The sequence below is a fragment of the Zosterops lateralis genome, assembly GCF_965231275.1.
Source record: "Zosterops lateralis genome assembly, chromosome: 6".
Classification (NCBI taxonomy): Eukaryota; Metazoa; Chordata; class Aves; order Passeriformes; family Zosteropidae; genus Zosterops; species Zosterops lateralis.
Window position 1 is genome coordinate 48,430,306 of NC_139761.1, and position 27,055 is coordinate 48,457,360.

The following is a 27,055-nucleotide window of genomic DNA, read 5'->3' on the forward strand; positions in this document are numbered from 1 at the left end:
ACATTTGTATGACTAACTGATCTTCATTATTAAATTCCTGTATAAATTTGCCTGTATCACAACATTTCATCTTCCTATACTTAGGAGAGAGGGTTTTGCTGGTTTGTTAAAATTCTCTTTTTTTTTCAGGAGCTTAAAAAACATGGGGCACAGACTCTTTTATTCTCTGATTACGTTTTTCATGGGGATACTCAAATGAAATATGGTCACCAACACCTCAAAATGCTGAAAACAGGTAACCTACATCCATACAACTCCATAAAAAAGGCTTGCTTATATTATGAACAAGTCCACATAGCCCTTCTCTGCAGCAGCTCAGTACTAATGCTTTGGCTGAGCACTCAGAGCAGGAAGAGGTGCCAAGTGACAATGGGAGAAAAGAACTTTGTTCAACTTTGTTCTTCCCACTCCAACCTGCGATTATTATTTTGATCCTCTCTAGAAGGACCAAGTTTGCATTCTGAGGTCTGTTCTGTGTGAATGAAGCAAGCCCCTCTCTCTGTAGGAGACCACAGACAAGGGGGAAGCTTTCCTCCCATTGCTGATTACAGAGAACACTCCTACAATCACTGTCATCAAACAGCCTGGTGATGCTCCAGCACTCCTGCCCCTGCACTCAGTGCCCCTTGCAAACATCCACCCTGCTCCTTTGCTGCTCTCTCAGGTGCAGGACGCAGGCAAGCTGACAAGTGGCAAGTCCCACTGTGGAAATTTAAAACATCACTGAACCAAGCTACCAGCCCAGTCCCTGCCAGGCAAAGCAGGTAATAAATTACCAGGGGAAATTTTGTCAAAGGACCTTTCAAATCCTGAGGAGAATCCCATCTGCATGACTCCTCTGACCAATGTGGCCCAAACATGAGTCCCAGATTAGGAGCCACATGCAACAACCAGAGAGGAAACTGCACCACAAAAAGAGCCCCAGGTTCATCTCACCTAATACCTCTCTTTAAACATCTCCCATGAAACCAAGGCCCAGAACCCATGGTGGGTTTTCCCTACCACTTTTGTTCAGTTTTTAAGTGTCATGTCCCAATGGAGGCAAAAAGAAAAATTCAAAGGCACAAAAACCACATTGAATAAAGTTTGCAGTATTTTTATCTCTAATCACATCACCATTTTCACTGAGACTCTGGTCAGAGCTACAGATAAACACAAAATAAAGGTGGAGTGCACATATATGGACATAACATTTACAAGTGAAAACATCTGGTAACAGTAGCTTGAAACTGCCAGAGCTGTAGAAAGGACTTCAGCCTGCTTTGGAGCTTTTCCTGGTAGAAACTAATAGGCTTTAGACTCAATCTTCTAACCAGAAGTAATTCCTTACCAGCATGACTACAAGAAAAGTCTAAAAATCACCTTTCTTGTTAAAAAAGTGTAATAAACATCTTAGACAATATGAATATTAAGCCTCAAATGAAACAAAATGTGTTTGGGGAAACAGATAAGAGCCTTTGGCTAAAATAAACAGCTAAGAAACAAAAATTAATTCCCTAATGTAAACTAGAGGAGGAAGAAAAAGTATTTGCCAGTAGATTCCCATGTTCTGACCTCTGCACGAACTCTAAGTAACCAGTCTGCAATTTCTAACAGCAACAAGAAAAGAAAGTGCATAGGAAGATATTGAAGGATCCCAGTCTTTCCAACTTTTATTAAGCAGACAGGACACGAGTCAACTGAAAGAAAAAAAAAAATCAAAAAAACCCAGACCTTACAGTGCACAAAGCTGCAGCTCTTTGTAGCAAATCACCAAAATACTTCACTTCACAGGTGAAACACTACAAGGCACAGACCTGCACATGCCTTGGGGACCAAGGCCTGACTTCAGCTGCAAGTTTCTTCCTAAAATCTATGTATGCCTTGGGGTTTAGCTACATTATCAGTTCAAGGTAAAACCAGCTTGATTTAGAGATGCCAGATAATCTATCCCAACCCTATGTTAATGATTCCCCAGCTTAATTAGTGTTAGCATAATCACCCATACCTACTCCAAAAGATAATGCGTTGATAGACAAATACTCAAACTATTTTAAAGGACCTTAACATGAGTATTTTCTAGGCTGAAATAAACTGCACCCACTGAACATGCCAGAAAAGTTACAGGAGATCTTCAGCAAAGTAGGTGCTTTGCCTTCACAAAGTGTTAACAAGCAGTAACTACTCAAATTAGTGTGGATAAACTGGTCTTCAAAGTGACAGGAATATTGCAATAAATCAAGACTACACTGTCTATATTACACTGCATATTGTTATTAAAAGAGTTATTCCTAAGTATTTAAGAAATTAAACTTTGTCACTAACCTCAGGTTCAGCAGGGCACAGACATATACTTCCCTTCTCACATCCCATGGTTTGGAGCAGACAAGTCTCCAGAAAAAGATGGTAAGTTTGTTTTGTTTTGGCTGATAGGAAATAACTTGCTTTTCCTACACAGGTGTGAAACATTCTCAGCACATTATTTCCAGTTTTCTTGAAAAAAAATCAAGTTCAGAAATTATTTTAAAAAGAAAAAGTGATTTTTATGCTTGGAGGAGCTTCCTGTCTTTGCAGCTATCAAAGAAACTGAATGCTGGAACCTCATCGGCCATCAGCATATTGCCATTACCACCATGCTGGACTTTGATTTGCTCTATTAAAACAGTTCACACACTTAGCTCTGAAATTGGCATTTGATTTGAGGCTTACAGAGATGGATGATGACACTGCATAAGAAACTAAAATACAATTAATGTAACTTTTACTGCTGCTGCAGAGTGTGGCTGACCCCACCCCACTGTGGCCATTCCTCCTCTCCTCACATCATCCTCACTGAGGCATGGTCACCCACCTGACTGCACAGAGAATTTGTTAAAGCAGCTCATTTGGCAGAGAACTTTTCTTCCAGAATAATGGGAATAGCTTTCTGCTAGTTTAGCTATCTCACCCAGCCCAACAGGAGGTCAGACACGGGCCAGCAGAGGGAGAGGGAGCAGCTCACGTCACTGGGTGACACAGGGAAGTAGATGGCCATTAGATTGGCTCAGCTGTTTCGTAAGGCCTCACCCTCTTTCAAACATAAAGGAAAAGATCTAACACTTACCCATCTCAATGGCATTTGAGGCAGGAAAGCATTCACCTTCCACCAACAACAGTCATTTCACAGAGATCACATATTTCAGTTATGTAAAACAAGCAAACAGAATCATTTGCTTATCATTCTTCCTGGTGAAAGCTCTACTGGCAGCCTAGAAAATGATGGCATGTTCTTTTCCGACTAGGAATCTCAAAAGCATCATTTCTGCAATCCACTCATTCCCTGCCTGCTTGCCTCACTTTTCTGTCTTTTGCCTATGTGAACCAGTTGAAAGACACAAGACAGGCAAGTGACTCCTTTAGAAAAACCACACAAATTAAGGTCCTTCTGCCTTAACAGCGCACATGGCTGGACGTGAGAAGATCCTTTTAGAAAGACTTTTTTCAAAAGCACTCTCTATTCCAGGCATGCTACTTTATCACTGTCATGACTGAGATGCACAAGGCGCTTGCAGAGGGATTATTCTGACACAGCAGGAACAAATCATCTTTCAGCCAGCACCAACAATGAAATGAAGGAACCAGTTGGGAACCCCGATGCAATTCATTAGACAACCTGCACTATTCCTTAGCGGAGGTTAGTACAATATTTATTCACAACAGAAAAGGTATCATGTGTCCTTCAAGTAATTACTATAAACACTGCACAAATTAACTGCCATGAAGTACTTGTTTTTAAATAAAATGTTCTCCTTCCTCTGTGCAATAATATTAGTGAAGAACACAAATACAGCAGCTTGAAATAGCAGAACTTAAAGTAGGAAATTTAGCACCCTTTATTTTGCCTGTTCATGCAAATTGCACATATTTGCACTTGAGTAACACTTAGAAACCAGGGCACCGCTCTGTTGAGAACCCTGCTCTCATCTAAACCAGCTCCTGCCCATTGTCCTTCTAACCCAATCACAGCAATACAGGAGGGTCTTTAAGGCAGCTGGCAATTGCAAAGGATCTATCCCTTTCCCAGAGTGCAAAACATTGATTCTATTTGCTACGGCAGGTGTTTTGAAAGACAAATCTACAGCATTCACCTGATATAAATACTTCATGGTACAGAAAAGGATACATAATCATCTTTTGCTGCACGTGGAGGGTAAAAACTGTAGGAATGACAAAGGGAGGTAATTTACCCCTCCCTGTTTTAGAAATTCTTTCCAAACTTCTGCTTCTTTGGCAAGGAGGCTCAAGAAAGTCACTAAAATCCAGTGGACTGAGGTTAAGAATTTAAAAACTCCGATTTCGCAAAAAAAGAAAATTTAAGCAATATGCAGAAATACAAAGCCAGCAGCACAAAAAAAACCCAAAAAACCAGCAACATTTCCTTCGGCATAGAAGGGGAACAGACAAGTGAGATGTCGGAAGAGTTAAGTGGTCACAGGCTGCAGCTCCACTTCCCATCATTAACAACCAAAAGGCATAAGGGTTCACTTCAATACACAACCAGACCTTCCATCTTCCTTTAGAAGGGGACAAATTTTCCCCTCAGGCAGGTGGTGATGCTGAAAATAAAATACAAACTCCAAGAGGAAGAACAAAGTGGCTAAAGCCCTTCCGAGATGTACACGGGAGTCAGAAAAAGAGGGTGGGAGAAAATGCCCCAGGATCTCTTCACAGCTTTGAGTGCCATTTTATGAAATGGTAATTGAACTCTACACAGCCAGACACAAACGTATAATATGCTTTCCTTACTGAGATAATGAGAATGTTTTCCTTATTTTTTCAGTACAGTGAGTTAAAATAATATAGAGAAGTCACACAAGAAAAAGAGAAGCTGTGTAAAACCCAGGATATTCAAAATAATTGCAAGAACCACTACTAAGGCGTGCTTCTTGCATATAATAAAACCTATTATGTCTAATCACAGAATATATCCAAGCAACACAAAATCCCACATATTCATTGAAAGATTAGACAGATAGCTCAGTGCAAAACAATGCACTACCTGTGCACTGAGCTTTTCTGACGAGCAGCAGAAGAAAAGCAGAGTTTCTGTTGCTGTACATGCCAAACAAATTGTACTACTGTAACCCACCTTCCAGCATTCCCTTAAATTATCTTATTGATAAAGGCAAAATACAGGTTAGCTCAATTCACTGAGCTCAGCATTACCAGAATTTTAACTTAAAAGCTGCACTGTTAATTAGATCTTTTTCCCCCCCACTTTTAATCAGTTGGAGATATTTATTAGGGATAAGCACCGTTCTTGAAATCTAGGAAGACTTCTGGGTTTACAGATGTACCTTACTCTTTCTTACAGTACTTTTTCCTTCTCTGTTCTGTGTCTGCCACATGCGAAACGACCAAAAACACAGAGCAAACAAAACACTGGCTTGGTGAAAGCACTGCTAAAAGCTCCAGAGAGAAGGGTGCACATTTGGGGGTCGGTTTTGTTTTTTAAAAAACTTTTAGTAATCATCGTATTCAGGGTCACAGCAGTTGAAAAGTGTCATCAAAAAAAAAACAAAAACAGAAGAGCTGCTGCTTTACAACTCAACCAAATCTGCTGGATTAGGTTCTAGAGGAATTTAGGATAATTGACTGCTTAAACCTTCCCCAAAAGAATGCCCAGCAGACTACACTAAGTGGCCATTTTTAACCCAAGAAAATGTAATTTTTCTGAGATGGATCCAACCCTTCCACAATAACATAAAGGGCTACAACAGCTGCCAATACATTCATTTCTTCTTCCTATATACACACTTGTATTAAACTAACCCCCCAAGACCAACGTGGAAAACTGAAGTAGAAAGTGAAAAGGAGAACTTAAGAGTATATATTCACACATCCAAAAGGAAGGGAAGTTTACTGAATATTAATAAGCAACAGTTAAATACCTAAAGCTAGAGCACATAACCCAAGGTGAATAACACAGTAAGAGTAAAGCATGCCTTATTCTGCAATTTAGGTTTTATTCCATAAAGATTTGTGAGGAAATGTGGCTCACAATGTGCATGCATTGCAATCCCTGGTTACTATAATACCTATTACAGAGTACTGCATGACAGGTGCTATTTTCAAGGACTAATAGGAGGCAGTTGGGTATTTGGGGGAAAATGCTCGAGGCTGAAAAGAACTGTTTTTGTTTAATGAGTAATAGGCCTTCCTCGTCCCCCCCCACAACTGAAAAGTCAAAGTAGGAAAACAAACACTGAGTGAGGTTACTGTGTTACAGCACAATTCGCCCCTGCTGCTTTTAGCTACTCATTAACTTCCACACATATTAACCAGACAATAAAAGAGAGACAAACTCAGTTGTTTTCCCCTCCACACTAAGAAACAAATGAAGCAAGTGATAAGTTTAGAACCACTGCTCAGGAGATGTATCACACCATGGACAACAGCAGTAAGGCTCCGCTCAATGATGGATCCCCACTATTGCCATGGGGCCACAGAGAGACACCAAACACACACTTCTGGAGCCAAAGTTTTATCTGGAAATTCCCATACCTGTAACATAGCCAGATCCAGCACACCAAGTGATGCCCAGAAAAAAAATACACACCACAAAACACCAGTTAGTTGCCATTTCAAGCACCTGACCTAAGACAGCCTTCTTGTCAACTCAAGGCCTCAAAAGTAGGCTTAAGGGTGACTGACAATGCACAGACTGACATCAGACAGATTTTGGCTTCAGCAGCTTTTGGGATTTAGATTTTGCCCCAGGCAGTGTGTGAGGCTCTAGTGACAGCTCAGGAGAGGCTCAGTGAGCAGTCACACAGGTAAGAAGCCAACTGAGCCTACAGCAATACTGTGATGAGCTCCTGACATCAGGGAACAAAGGAGCTGATGATGCTCCTCCTCCATGAGGACACCAAGGTGGTACAGGTCAGCCCCCACCTGAGACAGCACCACCACCATCCAACAATGCCAGTGCTCCTACAAATGCAGTCAAGCAAAATCACAGCAGGTGCTGGAGGACTCCTCCCCATAAAAGGGCTTTCTTTTTATTAGCAATGAAAGATGAAGAAAACCAAGACCATGAAGCACAAACCCCCCTGTTGTGACCCCTAAAACGATGCACAGTCTACAAAAGACAAACTAAAATGGACAGAGCAATAGACCTTTCACTCCCCTTAATTCAATTCTCTCCTTTAAGTCAGTGCACTATTATTGCCCTTGTAATGAGACTAACACTGAAGTTTTTCAGCTTGATGGTAAAATCACGTAGTGTCCATCCATCTCCAATAATAGCAATATTGAGACAATGAACTCTATTGAGGCATCTAATAAGGCAGATAGTCATTTGCATAGTACATTTTCTGTGACTCTCTGTAATACAACATCTCAAAGACTCAATTCAGACTATTCTCCTTTCCCACAGACATTTAAAAAAAAGGATTCTTTTACTAGAAAAAGAAACAATGACCCCTCCCATAATAGGAGAAAGCAAAAGATAGAATTTTCCTGCCTACGACGAGTGCACACTTTTGCCTGTGTATTTTTAATTTGGTTGGGCTAGCTTCTTGTCCTTTTTTTAAAATTAACTCTGTGTGCTTTTCATCACTGATGTAGCTTGAATACTCAGAAGTTTTTTTCTGATTTTGTTCTAACAGGCTTTTCAGTAGGAAGTACTTTGGGATCTCCATCCACCACCATAAGAAAATTTCATCTTTAACTCCTGTGCTGCAGTCTTTCTTCATGCCTTCACATACTTCTCTCTTGTGTGACTCCCTAAATTGTGATTTGCTGGACACACCACGGTTTTGGAGATACACAAGCCTGCTTATGAGCCCTGAGTTTTAGGATGGGCTCTGCAATGCAGTACTTGGGTAAGTTTGGCAAATAACTTACTTGTGACAGACTGTAACAGCCTTAAAGAAATGTACACACACATAATGGATGCTGTACCTCAGAGTTCAGCGCAAATAATGCCTCCAACTACTGCCTTAGAGAAGCATCAGTGATTATGTCCTCGCTCTTCACAATCCTTCTACAATCCTCTTTCCAGTAACAAAACCTGGACTTGGTCAGTGTTTCATTTCACACAAGGAAGCACCCATTTTTATTCCTGGAGGCAGTTAAGATATGTCTACCTGTATAGTAAAGGCACACACTCAAAATACCACCTCAGTGTGGTCCAACACCTCTTGTCTGCTCTACCCTCTGTCCCTCAGCATAGTCTTAGGCAAGCTCCAGATTTTCTTAAGCCCTCCATTTTCCCTGCCAGAGCCCACAAAAGGAGCAGTGTGAGAAAACACATATCCATAACTCATCTCCTCAGCTCCCAGCCCATGTTACGATCACTGATCCACCTTTGGCCACAAACACAATCTCTCTGCAGCCAGGCCAGGGTACAGAGGAGACAACCACTGAGCTACCAAAGTCCTTGGACACTCCCCTGCCACGTCCCAGAAAACCAGCAGTGACATGCACCCTTCACATGGGCCAGGCACAAAGCCTCCCTGCAGAAGGCTGAGCCAGGTTAACCTTCAGCAGCTCCACGTTGGGCTCTTAGGAAAACGAAACTAGAGGGCATTTCTGACAAGTTAGAGAAGGTCAGCGGAAAGGGAGAAAAAGCTGCCACACAACAGCCCTAGTGAGGAACAGCATTGCACTCTTTGTCCAAGTTTCTGATTTTATCAGATTATGCCACAGTGTTAACATTGTTTATGGCCCTATTTTGTGTCTGTGAATCACCCACTCCCAGAGACTCTTCCTCCACCCCACATTATAAATAGCACCGTATACAGAACAGAGCCTGTGAAGCAAAGGAGACTTGCTGAAACAAAATAATGTATATTGAACTGACAAAAATCTTTCAAAAGATTTATTTATAGTGTTGGCTAGACAGGCAGATTCCCACATTTCATAAACCCTGTAGGTCACTATCTCCATTGCTCATTCACAAACAATTCTGCTAAAAAAAAAAAAAAAAAAAAAAAGCCCTCTGGTTATAACTGAACTTATTCCCCAGCACACTGCCTCTTGGCACACGCCTTTTGAAAAGAGAGATTTTTAAACAAACAGTATTATGTATTTTTCCTATTTGAAGGCAACATATGTCTAGACCATGATATGACAATATGACATTACTTATGTATCTGGAGATATTCAGACATTGCAACCAACCTCTTAGTGCTCTATCAGTACACTCAAATAATTTTCTACCATTTCATAGCAGAACTGTGGCTTAAATTTCCCTTGATTCCATTTTCACAGGAAAATACACTCTCAATAGGAAGCACAAAATCCATCACATGTTTTTTAATTCCCTCTTTTCTCCAGAAATGACTTCTTGCAGTGGGAAGTTCACAGTGCTGTCATCCAGGTAACACAGCAGACAAGGAGATATGTGGCCAAAAGCTGTAGAGAACAGGCTCCTGGAGTCCAAACACACATGACACCTTGTTAAACCAAGGCTTAATGAGCTGCAGGCCTTAGGAGCCAAACAAGCACAAACCTAGGTATTAAAGGAATCCAAATTCCCCTCAAGATGGGGTGGATGGAAAGCAAGCATACACATTCTGCTTTGGCAAGGAAAACCTCCAGTGCTCCTGCTGAACCCCAGGCAACTCATCCAATCTTTCCATCCCCATGCTGGGACATATTTACCACACGTCAACTTCACACCAGAAGAGGATCTGGACTGGATAAACGTCAGCCTAGCAAGGGCCTGCTGAGCTCAGGCACCCACATCAAACCCACACTGACAAAAACACACCACTACACCAGCTGCCAGACACAGCAACATCAGGGATGCTGGGGCTGGAACAAACTCTTGATTTTTTCCTCCAATTACAGAGACATGGTCACACAAAATGCCTGTGTAAAAGACATTCTGCCCAGAATCGATCGGACAGAAACAGAAGAGCCACTGAAACAATCTTGGCATGTTCTACTGATGAAATTCCTTGTAAATGCCTAAGGTGAATCCATTCAAGTACTTCACTATTTGATTCACCATTTTTCCCCTGCCATTCATCACATGGTTATTTGTCAACCTAACTGTTCCTTCATCAGTTGTAGAATTTAAAACCTGATGTAGCAAGGTTCCTCTTTAAAATATAAAGAGGAGTAGAACAAAGCACTCCAATGCATATTTCAGGAACAGTTAAATGTATTAATATTGTTGTTCTTTTTTATTTTGTAGACTCAACAAAAATCAACTGTTTATAATCTTAGCAAAAAGGAAAATACTAGTGCCTGGAAAATATCACAGTAAGTCTGGACATCGTTTAAGCCAAGCACATATCTTTTTTTTTTTTTTTTTATTCTCCTACTGCTTATCTCAACACACAGTTCCTTTCCCTTTAGCCTGTTTCAAACAATACTTGATACTAAACAAACAAAAGAGCAAAATAAATTATTTCTCACTAAAGGCTCATTTAGTCTGTTGTGCATTTACAAATATATACTGTGGACATACACAGTCACATTTTTATAGAGAGAGATATAATTATATATATATGTATATACACACATATATTGAACTGGCTAATGCTACTTAAGAGTATCCCGTTATCTTATAGTTACTCAAAAACTCACTAGTATTAAAAATTACTTCTTGGTAGAAAGGAAAAACATGAGTAGTGTCCCCTTGCAATGACTTTGCAGCACTGAAATTCAGGAAGTCCAAGCTGTGGGCCATCACTTCACTGTTACTTCAGACCCTCGTGCCTTTTTCTCCACATTTAAGAACAGAAGCTTTCCCAGGGGCTCAACATGTTGATTTTCATCATCACTCTGAAATACTGACCAAAGGACCTACAGTAGCAATATTTAACCTTCCATAAGCTCTTTCCACATAAAAAACGTGTCTGTAATAACAATCTTTGTTAATGTGTCTGATCAACACAGAGGGAACTACAAGATCATAAAACAGGACTGTGACACAATAACAGTGATGGGGCTCTCCCACGTAAGTTCTCATTTATGCACACAAAGGGGAAACAGGGAGGAGAAAGAAATTTAATTAGAGCTGACTGAAAAGTGAGGCATATGGTTTACAGGAATTTTTGCTTTCAATTAAAACACCATCCTCCTCCACCTCAGCAAGCTAAATAAATACAAATGAAACTAAACTATTCTGTGACATGTACATGCAAAAACTGAATGTAAGCATGAAATAAAATTGGGGTGGATGCTGCACCATAGACCATGTGCAACTACAGTCTGAGTTCTGCAAAAACCACTTTGTCACCACACTACACAAGCACTTATTCCTCGCCATCACTGAATATAACTATCTGTTTCCCCCTCCATTAGTAAAACCCATTCCACCTACATACCTAAAATTTGACTTGAGGTGTGGGCAGAAAAGGAAAGGAGGAGATAAAAAGTTGTAAAGAACAGGGCTGAATTTTAGCAGTAGACTTTTTAAGACATTTTTCATAGAGAAATCATGTTCTGAAGTTTTATATTGATAAAAATGCTAAAATATGAAAATAGCTATGTTTCTAAAATGATATATTATAGGGAACCATGTAAAAGACAGGGCTGTTAAGGATGGATTTTCAATCAAAATGACAAATTGTAATTATGTATATACAGAGAAGACTTAAGAAAATGGGATATACTTGATTTAGAAACAAGTATGAAAAATGCTGTGAGAAAGATCATCCACACTTGCATTAAGTAAACTCAGAATGGGTGGAGCTTTCACCCACTTAAAGTTACACCAGGATTACCTGGTCCAGAGAAGGGAGAGTTTAAGAAAGGCTGTGCCATTGGGCTGTGCCATTGGGCTGTGCCATGGTTCTGTCAAGGCTGCCCATCTCAGGTGTGCTTGGAGATTTCACCAGAGCATCACCAGCACAGTGTCTCTACCTGAAAGTGCTCTCAGACACTGCGCATCCCACACCACAGAGCCTGGCTGGGGGTAAACATCTGCAGCAAGACAGGAGCAGGAGGAAGAGCTTTTCTTTATGACAGGGAGGCAGGCACTGATGCTCTGAAAATCAAAGCCAACTAGTTAAATGAGAAATCTGAATGGTAATCCACAGGGTGTAATTACCCAGACATTACCCAGGGTCTCCTATCAGAGAAGATCCCTCTTCATAACTTATCCCAAGTGCTTCAATTTGGAGGGAAAGTTTTAGGACTGTGTGCCAGTATCTGCCTATATTTACTTAATTTTAAAATGCTGCAACCAAAATGCTTCAAAACACTGAGGTGGGGTGAAAACAGATTGCTGTGCCAATGCTCTCACTTCAGCTTTAAAGTTAATCAAAAAATCAAAGGGGGTCAAACACACCCCTTACAAGGCTGCATATGGGGAGCTGCACTGGGACACCCTCTACCTGCATCCCAAAATATATCCAGGCAAGCTAAAGCTTCTCCCAGCATCACCTTCTTGTGAGGGGGCTGGCACTGAGCAAAGACAGCCAAGCATTGGGAGCAGAAGAATGTGTACTCTAGGCTCTGCCTCCATTCTTTGGAAAGAAGCAGATTAAAGTCAAATGGCCAGTCTTAATTCCAACACCTCCTAGGTTTTCAGAGATGGATTATGCAGTCACAGAAATGATCCCTAAATTCAGACTGTGTGTTTACACTCATACATGCTTAAAATAACACACATTTGGGCACTTCAGAACGGAGACTGCCTTCCCATGCATTTTCAAAGCCCCACTCCCAGCTAGGGAGCTTTGAGCAATACCCTGAAGTGTGTGTGTATATACATATATATATGTGTGTGCGTGTGCAAACAGTAACACCAGTCACATCTTCCCCTCAATAGCTCAATAACGGTCACCACAGACTGAAGACTTTGCTACTGTGCAGTGAAGCAGATGAACCAGACAGGCTCACTCCTCCTAGGCTCTCAGATCATCATGGCTTGACCATCAGCAGACACTGATCACCATCACCTCTTCACAACCAGCACACAGCTGGTGATCTCATGTAGAGAGAGCCTGCAGGTTCAGCACTAGCTGTCCAAAAATGCCTTCTGTCACATTTAAGCAGTAACCAAATTAGAGGGGATAGTGCCATGTTATCACAGCTGTCCAGTGTGCAGAGGTCAGGAGGTGGTGGGTGTGTGTGAATTTGGCCTCCCTCTCATTTCAGGAAGGGATGTCTCATCCCAAGAGGATCTAATTAAGAAGAAGGAGGTAGACTGGTCCGTTTCATGTCAGAGGGAATATGGTCCAGCTCTGTGTAAGGCAACAGCACATGCTTGGGCACTGCTTCAACAGCTGAGACACTGTTAGCTTACGTAGGCTGCAGCAATCTTGCTACTCATGTACAGTCTGTGTTTACTCATCATCCTCCCCCAAAAACCTACTTCCTTTTCTTCAGAAACCTTGTTTCTGTTTCCACAGAGATGGACATGACAAAGGAATGCTCACACCTCAGGCTCAAGTAGCCTCTCATACACTTGTGCTCCTCAGCTGTACCCACAGGGAGTTCTTGTTTAGCTCTCTTTGCTGCATTAAAGCAGGGACAGGAATATCTCTAACTGAAGTGCTCCAAACACCACCCAATACATGCAAACCACAGACTGCTTCACGAGACCAGTCACAACCCTATAGAACATCCAGAAACAAACTGTGGGTTTTGTTAGTCAGAAAAAAAAAGCAGTATTTGCTGTGAAAGATAACAAATAGGTTTGTTTCAGTTTTGTTCAATACACGCTGTCTGGGGCTAGAAAAGCCTGATGGAAGCCATTTCCAATGCAGACATTTTAGCTGATTTTTGCACCTTTTCAATATAATAGCTGTTACCTTTGGCAGGATCTGCACATCCATGTGTCATCCCTTCAGAAGCTCTCAAGCATCCCAATGCCTCTTGCTGCCACACTTGCTTTAAGTAGTGGCTTCAGAACTGGGACTTGCTCCATGACACATAACCAGGGTGATATTCACTGTCCCACTAAATGCCTGCCAAGGTTTTGTGCAGCCTCACTCACACCCCTACTCCCTTTTCCCAAGCACTTGAGTGGTTTACCAGAGGCTGCCCTGTGTCTAGAGGTAAATGTCTATCTCATCACACAAGAACCCTTTCCCCATCTGTGCCTGATGTAAGGAATGCCTTTCCTATCTACAAACCCATTAAGAATTAGCCAATTCACTTAGAGAAGAAAGCTACAAGACCCCACAACCCTGCTTTTGTCTGATTTATAACCCATTCATGACCAAAAAGGAACCCTGTATTCACAAAATACAGGAAGTTGTATAAAGGAAGCTTTTTTCCCCCTGCAGCTCTCATTTTTGATGCAGTTTGTGAGCAGAAATGAATCCTGGTGTAGACAGGTGAGGTGAGGCACTCTGCTGATTTCCTGACTGAGAAAATTTATTTTTTGAAGTCACAGAGATCCTAGCCCCACAAGATTCCTTAGTAGTACCCATGTACAACTATAATGTCCCACGGCATTTACAACCACTAGGTCACACAACACAACCAGTGCAAGAAAGAGGAGGGAAGTGCAAAAAAGATTTGAGGGATGGCAGGTGAGCAGTTCCCAAGCCCTCAAACACCTCAAACCTCTACACAACAGCCTACTGCAAGTCCTAGAACTTCTCAGACATTATCTTCAGAACTCCAGCAGGATTTCATCAGTACTATGTTTCATGCTGGAGCATGAAACAGCAAATGTCTGACTTCAGGAAAGCAAAAGTAAGAGGTCTTTGTTCAGAACGGAAACTGAAGTTTGGCACTATCTTATCTCCCATCTTTTCCACACATTTCTACAGGAGGAGACAGAATGTTCAGCTGACCAGTTCTCACTGCAAAACTCAGATTAACATTCACGGAATGAGTTTTGATGAAATCTGGAGAGAACAGTGACAAATACCACACGTAGCAGTGACTGAATAAATGTCTACATATGAGATACTGTTTTCTTTTTCATCTTGCCTTTTTTTTCAATTAAAAAAAAATCGTTTACAAGAGGGAAGAAGCAACTAAGATAGGCAATTTGCAGAACCAAGACTGCAGGAGACTCAATCTGCAGCAACAGGTTTTTTGCAGAGCTAGGCATTACAACTCACTGTTCTTCTTAGCAACTGTGCCAGGTGTTGTGAAGAGCCCTAAACTTAGGGATAGGAGGAATCACTGCATACACTGCTTACAAACCATAAATGCACTGCACAGAACTCTGCAAGCAGCATGACCTGTGGGACCCAGTGAAGGTTAACAGAAATGGCCTTCTGTCCAGCAGCACTGCAAGCAGGCAGTGGTTCTGCTGGGATGGAGCAGGGGCTGCTCTGTGAGAATCACCCAGTCATTAACTTAATCACTTAATAACTGCTGGATGGACAGCAGTCCCTTCCTGCAAGTCCAAAACAGTGCAAGTGAGTGAAAAGCACAATTTTAATTTATTTTTTTGTTTGGTTGGGTTTTTTTGGTAGGCTGCTCAAACTTTCAGAAATTTAGAGGAGAACTATTTGCACCACTTAGATGAAGTCTTAACCAATTCCACCATGAAGAGAACTAGGCTCCATTATCAGTGAAGAGGGAAAAGCGTGCTCTGCAGTAACTAAACAGCAGCTCTGACCTTCTGCTCACTCCTCCTGCAGTGTTGTGCTTCACACACTGAACCAGGAAATAGTTGAAGAGATACATATAAAAATGATGAAGACTGAGTCAGAAGACAATAGTTAAATAAATACCAGTTAAACCACATACCGTAGATCTGTCTTGTAGGACTGGGAAATGAGTATTGCCTAAGGCTGTTCCAGATATTGCATCCACCTGCAAATATTTGCTGCTGGCTAAAGCTCAGCACATGCACTCTCATCAGAAGTGGCAGGACTCCCCAAAATATTGCAGACAAGAAAGAAAGGGAATGTTGGTTTAATTCAGAGTACAATAAACTAATTATATCTTTTAATCATCAAAAGCATATAATAGTTCGTTGGAAGACTTTTTTAGTTTGGGTGTTTAGTGGTTTTTTAAAACACATTATAAAGTTAGTTGAGGATACAGTTCTTTTTTACCAAGAATTTTAGGCCTTCAAATTCATGAATATAGAGAGCTGATTATTATCCTCTTTAATGTGGCTATTTTACTAAGAGTGTACAGCAGGCATCAGAAACAAGAATGTCACAGAGGAATTGGGCACACACCATAAAAGCTCAGAAGTAATTACACTTTCTACACTTTCATTATATAGTCTTAAATCCACCTAAAAAATAGATTAAGACATTTATATTTTAGAGCAACTACCCCTTCAGCAATAGTGAAAAATCATTGGAGAGAAAGACAAGAAGATAAAAATGCACTAACATGCTGCTGGTGGACTTGGCCATTAAAGTCACATCTTATGAAGAAACATCTAAACACTTTGGAACAACATTTCATCTGTAACTGTTGAGCTGAAAAAAAAGGCCTGTTTCCAAATGGATTCAACACATAATTTATTTTTTTTTTCTTCTGTTAACTAGCTAGGTTTTTTCCTCTGGAACTATCTCCCCAAAATTTTAACATGTCCAAATCGAAGTCCTTAATAAGTTACAGACAAAGGCAAGTTTTCTCTCTTTTAATAGGGACAAAGGAGTGTATTGTTGAGATTTGTCATATACAATTACCTGCATTGTTATGGAGATTACAGAACAAAGGCCCAACAGATCGACTACCAGATCTTACAGCCTTGTCCTTTCCCATAATTATGTCTTAAAATTGGATTTCATTTTTACACATTCACAATACCAATATCTATCAGTGCTTAGCATGTGCTTAGGGATAGTTTCAATTATTTTAAAATGGATGTAGCAGTGCACTTAATTTTTCACTGATCACTCCAATGAACATGTTCAATTTAATAGTACCAATAAAACAAGGGGGGTTTTAGTTGGTTGTAAGAAGTCCTAAAACTAGTACAAAGTTAATTACAATAACTGGCTAGTTATCACACTTGAAAAAAATGCACAAGAAACTTCCACAAAAATTTTTCCCTTCATCTCAGAAATAGGATTTTGAGTAGCAAAGAAATATTGAATTAAAAAAACACACACACACAACAAAAAGCAACAAACTTTTATCCTGCAAATATTAATGCTGCTCCTTTACCTCATGTAAGAGCATGTTTGTCTCCTTTCCTGAGCTGTCAGATACAAAAACTAACAGAAACTGTGAATTTAGAACACCAGTTCTGTGTCTGTGACATGTCCAGTATGCCAGATCCTGATCTCAAAGCTGGGCTTTTCATTTCTCCCTGGTGCCCAGCTGCACAGAATGAGAGGTGAATTACCCTGAACGAGTTATGTAAACTGAAGATAACGAACTTCCCCTAAGAAGTAACTTCTTTTTTTTGTTGAAGATACACATTTACAAAGACTGTGGGAAGGAAACTGTGGTTACAATTCCTGTATTTCCTCTTTATAAAATAAAAAAGTATAAATCCAGAAGGTGAAACCATCAAAGATCTCCGTCAACCAAGCACAACCTACTTAGAAAAAGAAAAATCACATCAAAACCGACCACCGAAAGGACATTTTTATTGGTACTGAACATCAGGCCAAGTGTTAGAAGAAGCAGCTGTCCCTCCAAGCAGATGGAAAGAATACTAGAGTTTAGAAAGTATAATTCATGTAACAGCAACACCATGGACTCAATTCCAAACTTGGTTATAAATGGGCAACTATAAAACATGCAGTGTCAAGAAGACTTTATTCTCATATCTGCCTTCACTAGAGATAAGCAAATAAAGGAAACAGAATTTGATGATACAAAAGGACCCTACCAATTTATTGTTGTCCATTTTATTTCTCCCTCAATTTGATGTGTTTTTAAGTATGTAAAATTCCTGCAGAATCAAAGATCATGATCACAAAATGAAAAAAACCCTAAACTCCCTTATTGACACAATCCAATTTTCCATATGCAAATTTGATGCCAGCCACAGGCACCCATTCTTTTCCTCAAGTTGCATTTCATAAAAAGCCACATTTATTGGTTAAAAAGTACAGTGAAACCATGGCACATCTCACATTGTACTAAAACCACCAGAAAGGCCAAGTCAGTATCTTTTGATGGCTCCACACTGCTACTTTCTGCTAATGTGCATTTCTTTCACCTGCATCCCAGAGGGAAACAGTGGGAGTCCCTCTCTTTGTCAGCCAAAAACCACGTCTTGGTCTCAGAGAGCTCATTTACCCCAAACCCCTGCCAGCACACAAAACTGGTTGTCTTTCCAACCCAGATATCCCTGGTGGTGGAACCTTTCTCCATTTCCCCTCCAGCATCCACCCTGCTCTTTCCACTTCAAAGCACAGAGGCCACCTTCCATGAAGTCATGCAGAAGAGCAGGTTTTGACAAATAAAGACAAAGATGGGACCTCTCTTACTATGAATTCACACAGAAACTAACAATTCAGCTGTCCTTAAGCTGATGCAGACAGATGAAGGTAACTAAAATGCAGTATCACATGTTCTCCTTCTGTACCATGGGACCTTCAGGAAAATTAAGTTGAAAGTTTCACGAGGACAGTCTGGGACTCCACTGTCTGAGCTATTTTGGGCATAAGAAAACCCTGGGAAGGAAAGGCAGCAGAAAGAAGCAACCTTCACTTATCTATAGAGACTGTTGATCTGGCACAACAGGCACAACAACTGCTATGGGGAGGCACAGGAAGCTTTCCTAGTCTGTAATACCATGGATGGCCCCATGCTTTGCTGCTGATATAGGCTGGCCTGCCCCAACCTCTGCAGCATCCTCCTGTCTCATGAGTCAATGTGGTCCTCACAAACCAATCCTCTGGCTGGCATCCTCTGCATGGTTCTCTCCTTACTTCGAGAAAGAGCCGGTAGAAAATACAATTTGAAAGGGAGAACTCAAAACCAGGTATGCAGAAACAGACTTACCAGCAGTGACCTGTTCATGTGTGTATATAAGAAAATGAACAAGGAAGTTTATTACAAGTGCTCTAATTTACTAGAGTCCAAGTGCACAAGAGGAAATAATGACAGCAAGCTCAGTCTATGCTCCGCCAAGATGGGGAATGCAGAAACAAAAGCCACCAGCATTCCTGTGCAAAAACACCCTCCAGAGCCATCTACCACTGCAGAGACAAACCACCAGCAGGCAGAGCGAGATGTGTAACATCATGAACTGGATCAGGAGTCTTCTTACAGGCATGCAGAGTTCTCTCTCTTACCACCCACCTGCCAAGACATCCATGAATGATTCATTTTGACACACTCCATCCAAAAAAAAAAAAAAAAATTCTTGCTGAACTAGCAGAAGCAAAGGCTTTTAAATATACATTTAAAGCCATGCCAAGCTACAATCCCTCAATGACCAAGGACAGGCTGGGTTTCCACAAAGCTGGTCTGCACAAATAACCCTCTTTGGGGAGCACTCCCATGCAGGCTAGGTAGACACCAAAAGAAAAAAGGAAAAAAAAACAAAAACACCCTACAAAAACAGTGCCAAAAGGAAGTAAGGAATTACTTTGAGAATGCACCTAATCACAAAGCCAGCTGTGTTGTAGATACAACTCTAACAGCCTAACAAGGCAAAGCTCCCAGGCACTCACCTGGGCTATGATGGGAGAGAGGGCTCCAGCAATTTGGGGCTCAGAAGTGTTAAGAGACTGCGTCTGCTCACCAGGTCACAAGAGAGAGGCTGTAATTTGCAACAAAGCTCTGCACCTGATGTTCAAGTCTTGATGATTTTACAGTGTCAGAAGCAAAAATTTCTTACCTTCAGTGAGGAAAATATGGCTGAAGTTCACACAATTTATTCCTTATATTCAAGCCCTGGCTCATTTGGTGTACAGAACACAGAAACCAGTACTACAGTATGTGGACAGCATTCTCCTGCACACCACAAAGCCAAACCAATCAACCAAAAAACCATTAAGCCCTTCCAATAAACAAAACACCCAACCCAACATTTAAAGAAAGCACCCATATTCTCCATCCTAAAGCAGAAGCCCACATGCAGAACACAACAAAACCTTTGCATGCAATAGGAACTTCCCAATGACACACTAGGTATTTGTGTTATTTGTTCAGTTTGGCTAAAACTGTACAAAGAATGAGAAAATTCAGAAGTGTACCAAACAGACAGGAGGTACAAGAAGAACAGGAAAGAAGCAGATGGGCAACACTGGAGAGAAAAAAACTTCCAGGCACTGGCTAGGAAAGCTTGAAGGTGGTCCTAAGAGGGGCCCCTTCCCCTCCCCAAAGCAGTACTCATGCCAAACACTCTTAGCCCTCTTCCCCACTCATACCAGCTGGGTTTGAAGCACAATGTAGAGCCAAGCTCAGTTACAGACCCCACAGGCCTGGTACCACAGCAAACACCAACATCACTCCTTCCTCCACTTAGAGCTGCCATTTCTTCTTCTTTGTAGGTGCAGTTTCTTTAATTCTGAGACACAGTGAAAAGCACAGTTGCCTTTTCTCCTATTGCATTTCTATTGATGGAGAAATAAGCTTTCCTACCAAGCCTTTGGTATCTTCACAGAGAGCACAGAAGGAAAAGAGTGATGTGTGGATTGCTTGGTTTCTAATATCAAGGGGTTCTTCCAATTTCCTGATGATGGTAGGAAAAGTACTTTCAGTGACATGCCACATACCAACAACATTTATGGAAAGATATGGACATAACTTTCCTTGCCTTTTCCACTGAAAGCCCATGAAAGCCATAGATAACCAAAAGAAGATAACCAAAGGAGGCCATAAACTTATTGATTCAGCTCTGGTTGGACCACATTTACATGTCCATTCTTTGTTGGATTACAGAAATACTTTTCCCACTTAATCTTGGATTTTCTCCTGGAATTTTGGATTAATAGCCCCAGGAGGCCTGTTTATGTGCAGATACATTTGGGAACAGCTGGAAAGCACTTAGAGCAGAGTCTTGGTGTAGCCTTCCAGAGCAGTGCATCTGTTTTGTTCTTCTCTTCCTGTGATCACTCTTCCCTACGCCTTGCTCTCTAACACTTCATATCAGCACATGTTCACCCCCTCCCAAGTAAAGTCCTCCCCTGCACAGTCATCTCCTACTGAAAATTAACTTCCTACTAATAGCTCCATTTAAGGCAAAGCTTTTTCACTCTCCCATCCCTACATAGCAGTAGGCCCTCTCTGCTGGAGAAAACTCAACTAGTTCCACCTATACTTCCAGCAACTTTTCATGACATTCAAGGTACTATTTGCATTCAAATTTTGGAGTCAAACTAAAAGCATCAGGCTAACAACCAGATGTGCAGCCACCAACTGGTTTAGTAGTGTGTCTCGCCCTTGTGCATACTGAGAATCTTTCAAGCAGGCAAGTAAATGTCATAGATTTGCACCTGCAAACATCCAAGTACCCAACCACACTCCAATGCTGTCTAAATGCTCCCTCTATGACACACTGTAACTCCAGTAGAAAGAAGGAAATGCATAAATTAGAACTATATAGATCATGCCCTGCACAATGAACAACCAAAGATTTTAAAACAGCAGCAATTTTGCTCATATTTAGAAACTCCAACCATAAAAAAAATTACATGCCATGAAAATTCTCCACAAAGACTTGCATGTAGCTCACATAATTGAGGAAGTACTAATAATAGCGTGGCTGTTTGCACAGACAACATTTCCACTGTGGGCCTGAATTCTGATCTCAAATATGCAGAAGAAGATATTTTGTTGTGTGTTGCTGGCTGGAGACTCAAAGTATTGGAAACCATGTGAGTGTGCTGCAACGTGCAGCCAGCCAGCCGATGCCTCTAAGGAAGCGCTGGGCACATCCACAGCACACTGAAGACAAAGCTTCCATTGAGCACTGCAGAAGGTGCTTGTGTTGTGGGGCTTTGTAAGGAACACAAAGAAGCTCAGGAAATTAACCTGTGTTGCCGTTTTAAACACAAATGAAAGCAGTCATCACATAAAAATAACCTGGCCTGGCAAATGAAAAGTTTATTTCTAAGCTCCGCAAGCAGAGGCAAACTCGGTTTGCAGCTACAGCTTCCCCTTCTGGTCTGTGCTACTTAAGTTCAGGCCTGCTCAGGTCTCCAGATCAGCAATACTCACACCTGTGTTTCTAATAGTGGCCATTAAAGGCTTTACCCCAGAAGTGCATGTACAGAAGCAGCAAGAGAGCCTCACATTTCTTAATCTTTATTCTTTTGTAAGCCTCTCGAGCTGTAAGTAGACCCATCACAAAGTTAAATGGAAATTACATTAACCTCTTCTTGCATGTGCTGAAGATTAGCCAGAATAATTTCAAAAACTAAAATTTAAATTTACTGTACTAAACAGAAGACTCAACAAGGATGATTAATAATGACCAATATATAGCAGAAATTATCTCACATGCAACATACACACATGGCAAGCCCACATTTGAGATAAGATGGTTCTTCATTTAAACTCTTCAGCTGGAAATTCAGACCAATAATTAAGTCATAATCCTATATAATCAACTCACACAGTATCAGTAGTTCTGTGTATGGCATAAAATGCAACAACAAGCTATTAGGTCCACATTAACAGCATTTGTAAGTCTAAAAACAAGCTCAAAAAACATTGTCTGCTGCTCTTTTAGTAATAGATGTTATTTATCATATCACTAATATGATCACTCTCAATAAAATACAGAGAGCAAGGCTTGTTTTTTAACAACTCCAACCTTGCCCACTATGTTGCAATTCCTCAAAACTAAGCGAGATCCTTATCCTTGAGTAAAAGACACCACGGAAAGATCATGTGCCTATCACACCACTGAGGAGCTGCCATGACACAGCCGCTCCACAGCTCCGGCTGCTTCCCAGTCCCTGCCTGTGCCTGGGCCCACAATGGTGTCAGTGTGGAGTGCTGTCCCCGCTCCGACCCCGCAGTCGTCTGAAAGGCAACACAGAGGCCAGACCCAGCCCAGAGCACGGCCCAGAGAGCCAATTCCACCTCACTCGCTGCCTTCCCACCCAGGGGCTGGCTGGGAGGCTGCAGAGAAGAGGCAACAGTTCTTACTGGCAACACACAAAGCTCATGCCACATGCCTGACAGTTCTGCCAGCTACTCCCACCTTCCCACAGCAGCCAAATGCCTCCCCAGGTAGTGCCAAGGCCATGTCCCTGTACCTGAGCACATGCTACACCTCAAACAACACCGGACAAATCTAATGCCCACCTGAGCCTAAGCAAAGAACCCTACACAAAGAGCAGAACTGTGCCCTATTAGAGAACATCCTCATTCTCAGAGGGCAAGACCATGTGAACAGCGTTGGAATAGGGAACAAGACTATTGTGATTAAAGCATTGCCTCCAAGCCAGGCTTTATTCTGTATCCTTATTGCTTACAGGCTATAGACACACAATGACCTTTTCAAATATGACTTATCCCACCCTACCTGACATAAGGGCCCATGGTGAAATTTAGTCATTTCAAATGAGATGATGATTTGCAGAATCACACTATCAGCGAGTACCTAGTTTTCATCCTATTCCTCTAAGGAAAAAAAAATCCTAAAGAACCTTTCTCCCCACCTGTCCACATGTCTGCAGTTCAGGCATGTGTTCCTAATGTTCAGAACTCCACCAGGTGCCAATCAGCACTAGTTAAGAAGCCCAGTAAAATGAGACTTCCTTGCCTCAGCCTTCACATTCACAGGTACAATTAAGCCAAAATTGAGAATGCTGTATCCTAAATTTTCAATAGTGACACTATGAGCTGCAGAGCTCCCACCTACAATTATGAGCCACACTAAAATCTGCAGAAGTGACCTGTAGCATGCTGACAGGAGCTCTGATAACAAGACCTAGTTGAGGGTCTGCAGCTGGGTCCCAAGATGCATAAATATAACTACATGTAATTGAGGAGAGGGTCCACTTTTTTAGTATTATTACTAACCATACTAGACACCAATCAAGAGCCTAACTTAGAGAACATTAGACATCACTAAGTCACAAGATTTCACACTCAGCTTGAGAAGAAAAACTAAAAACAACAGAAGTCATGGCAGGCAGATCCTGCAAGGCTGTACCCAAGGGCAATCTAGGCCTCCTCTGAGGTCTTTCAAAATGCTGGTGTACTTTAACACCCAAGTCCATTTTAGCTCTTATTCAGAAGAGATTTTTAAACCTAGGCTTGGTACAACAAACAGAGATCAAATGACAAAACACTGCAAGGTACCGCAAACTGAGACAAGACAAGGAAGCAAAGGTTTACAACAGTCATTGCCTGCAATCACAAGCTGGTGCCAATGCCAGGTAAGGAAAAAGTAGTCAAAAATGTAAAGCAGCAGTACAGTTCTGCTCTGCAGCTCTCAGGCAGATCTGTCACCACAGATTACTGAGCACCTTGGTTCCTATCAACACACATTCACACTTCTGTAGCAGAAACCATTGAGGCAGAGAGGACAAGCGGGTACATCTGGAAGCAAAAGTTCAGCAAGCCCCAGAACGTCAGAGTTCACAGCAGCCATGAAGCACTCCTAGGGGAACACCATCAGCTGAGGGAAGCAAGGGTGAGAGAGCCTGTGCCAGCATGCTGAGTGGGTCACCTGGCAAGCGTTCTGATTTACATCACTGAAAGGTGTTCTTGGAAGAACATCCTGCAACACACGTGGGAGCGGAGCGGGGCCTCAAAGCCAAGCGTGCTGGCCAAGGCCTCCCGCTGATGTGATCCGCTGCCCTGCACCGCCAGGGCTGCCCGCTCCGCACCACGGCAGCATTTTCCCGTGGAAACTCCGCGCTGATCCCGAACGCTGTAATCCAGCGGGTGATGTGCACGGGCAATGCACAAATACCCTACTACCATATATACCCTATTAATGTAATTAACCAGCAGCGACACGAGGAGGGCAGGCTACAACACTGGGGAGACGGGAGCCGTCCCTGTTGTACCCAGGGCAGCATTTACCCAGGAAAAGAATCGGGGCAGCCTCACGGCCCGAAAGGAGCCAGGCGGCTGCACCGCCGGGTTAAACCTCAGCGCAGCCGGGCGGGGGGCAGGGGGAGGCCCGGGGATCCCGCCCCAGGTAAGCGACGCTCCCGCTGGGCCACAGCGCGGCCGCCCAACCTCCCTGCCCCTGCCCTGCCCTCCCCTGGGCGGGCGGCACAAAGCCCGAGCCCGGCCGCACACCTGCCCCGCCGAGCCGCGGGCACCGAGCCGGGGCAGCCGCGGCGGGGGCAGGTGCGGCCGCCCCCCGCCTCCCGCAGCTCGGTCTCACCTCGGCCGGCAGAAGCAGCAGCAGCGGCGGCAGCAGCAGCAGCAGGAGGCAGGGCAGGGGCAGCCGCCTCATGGTGGCGGAGAGCGCTCCCCGCTGCGCGCACGGCCGCTCAGCCCGACGCCGCCGCCCCCGGAGACATGGCCGGGCTGAGCCCCGCACCGCCCGGGTGCCGGCCCTCCCCGCGCCCCGCCCTGCGAGAGGCGGGGGGACGGAGCGGCGGGGGAAGCCCTGCGCGGGGCGGGGTGAGGGGGCGAGCGGGGCAGCGCCCGCCGCACAGCACAGCCGAGCCGAGCAGAGCCGGGCCGGTCAGTTCCCTGCGCCGCCGCTCCCCGCCCGCGGCTTCAATGGCCGTCTGGCAGCGGGCGGAGGGGCTGCGGCTGGCGCTACCCCGCCTTCCCCCTCCCTCTCTCCCTGCCGGCATCTGACATCTCCCCCCGCCGAGCCGAGCCGGGCCGGGCCGGGCCGGGCGAGGAAGTGGCTGCCTCCGAAAGTTTCCCGATCTCTGTCGGCGCCGCGGGGCGCGCCCGGCCGGCCCTGGCGCGGTGCTCGGGGGCGGGCGATCGCAGAAGGGTCAGGGGTAAGGCGAGGTTAACCCGACCCCGGGGGCTCCGCCGGCCCGAGGCGAGCGCTGCGCCGGCCGCGGCCACAGGCGGCCCCGGGCGCGGTAAGGGGCGGCCGAGCCCCGCCGGGGGTTTGCCGCAGTCAGGGGCTCTGCCTGTTGCACCATTTTTCATCCCCAAACAGTCCCCCAAGAAAGTCTCATCCCGCTCCAGGCACGGGTTTGGACATGTTTTATCCGTGTCATCAAAAGGGACGTGACATCATCAAACGCAATCGCTTTTATAACCTTAACTTACTTCCCAGGCTCAGTGAAGTGTTCCACATTTCATTCATCTTGGATAAGGGAAAGGGGAGGCAGGGACAGTTTACAGAGCATATCTTTCATTACGGAAACACTGGCAGTCCTCATTTTCTCAGAAGTTTTGAGCTCATATGTTTGTCATTTCCCTGTCTTTTCTAAGCCCTCAAAACAGATGCATAGCATTACGGAAGCAGCTATTTCCATGGGAGTTCATGGGAAAATTCACAAGAATAAGGGCATTGGGGTTGTTCTCTGGAAAAGAGAAGGCTCCTGGGAAACCGTATTAGAGCCTCTCAGTACTTAAAGAGAGCTTGTAAGAAAGATGGGGACAGACTTTTTAGCATGGCCTGTTGATATAGGACAAGAGGGAATTGTTCTAAACTGAAAGACTAGCTATAAGGTGAATCACTGGAACAGGTTGCCCAGGGCAGTTGTAGATGAACCGTCCCTGGAGATGTTAAAGGCCATGTTGGGCGGGGCTCTGAGCAACCTGATGGAGTTGGAGATGTTCCTGCTCATCACAGGGCAGCTGAACTAAGTCACCTTTAAACGTTCCATCGAACTTAAACTTTTCTATCATTCTGTAAGTGCACACACAAACCTTGTTTGGGAGGCTGAGACCTACAGCTGGAGTCAGACAGTGTACAGGCATCACTTTATATCAGTAAGATTTGTAGGAAATAGGTAATTGCTTCAGAAAAGGGTTTTTTTTATATTAGGGAGTACTGAAATGAGTAAAAACTCATTTATAGAGTATAAACACTATACAAAAAGCATTAATAAATCTCTTTATGCTTTCCATTCAGTGCAAAGCACCTGAGATTTTGGGTTTTTTTTCCAGCTAAAGACTCCTCCTGGTAAACCACACACCTGCCAGAAGTCTCACTGCCTACTGCAAAGTTGTTATGCTGCCATAACTTCTGCAGATCAAACCCTGCCATTTGGAAATTACAGCTCTGACTCATAAAATAGTTTCCCTGTTGCTGCTCCCTGTGCCTGGGCAGACCCCAGTGGGTTTAAGTTGCCAAACTGCAGCTTCTGGCCAGACTGGGTTCCATTGTCTGGGCTGCACCTAA

General features: G+C 43.2%; 1 protein-coding gene across 2 annotated transcripts in view; it reads right to left on the reverse strand.

Moving 5' to 3' along the window:
* The window catches only part of PTPRJ (protein tyrosine phosphatase receptor type J), a 72,547-nt gene extending 47,343 nt beyond the window's left edge, over window positions 1-25,204 (reverse strand). The window contains exon 1 of one of the 2 annotated variants that reach the window (XM_083862949.1): window positions 25,118-25,204. In XM_083862949.1, coding sequence (XP_083719075.1) covers window positions 25,118-25,189 — 72 coding nt within the window. In that variant the 5' untranslated portion in view covers window positions 25,190-25,204. Of the gene's footprint in view, window positions 1-3,082; window positions 3,131-25,117 lie in introns of those variants that run through there. The other variant, XM_083862950.1, reaches the window with a different exon arrangement.
* Between the last annotated feature and the right edge of the window lie 1,851 nt (window positions 25,205-27,055).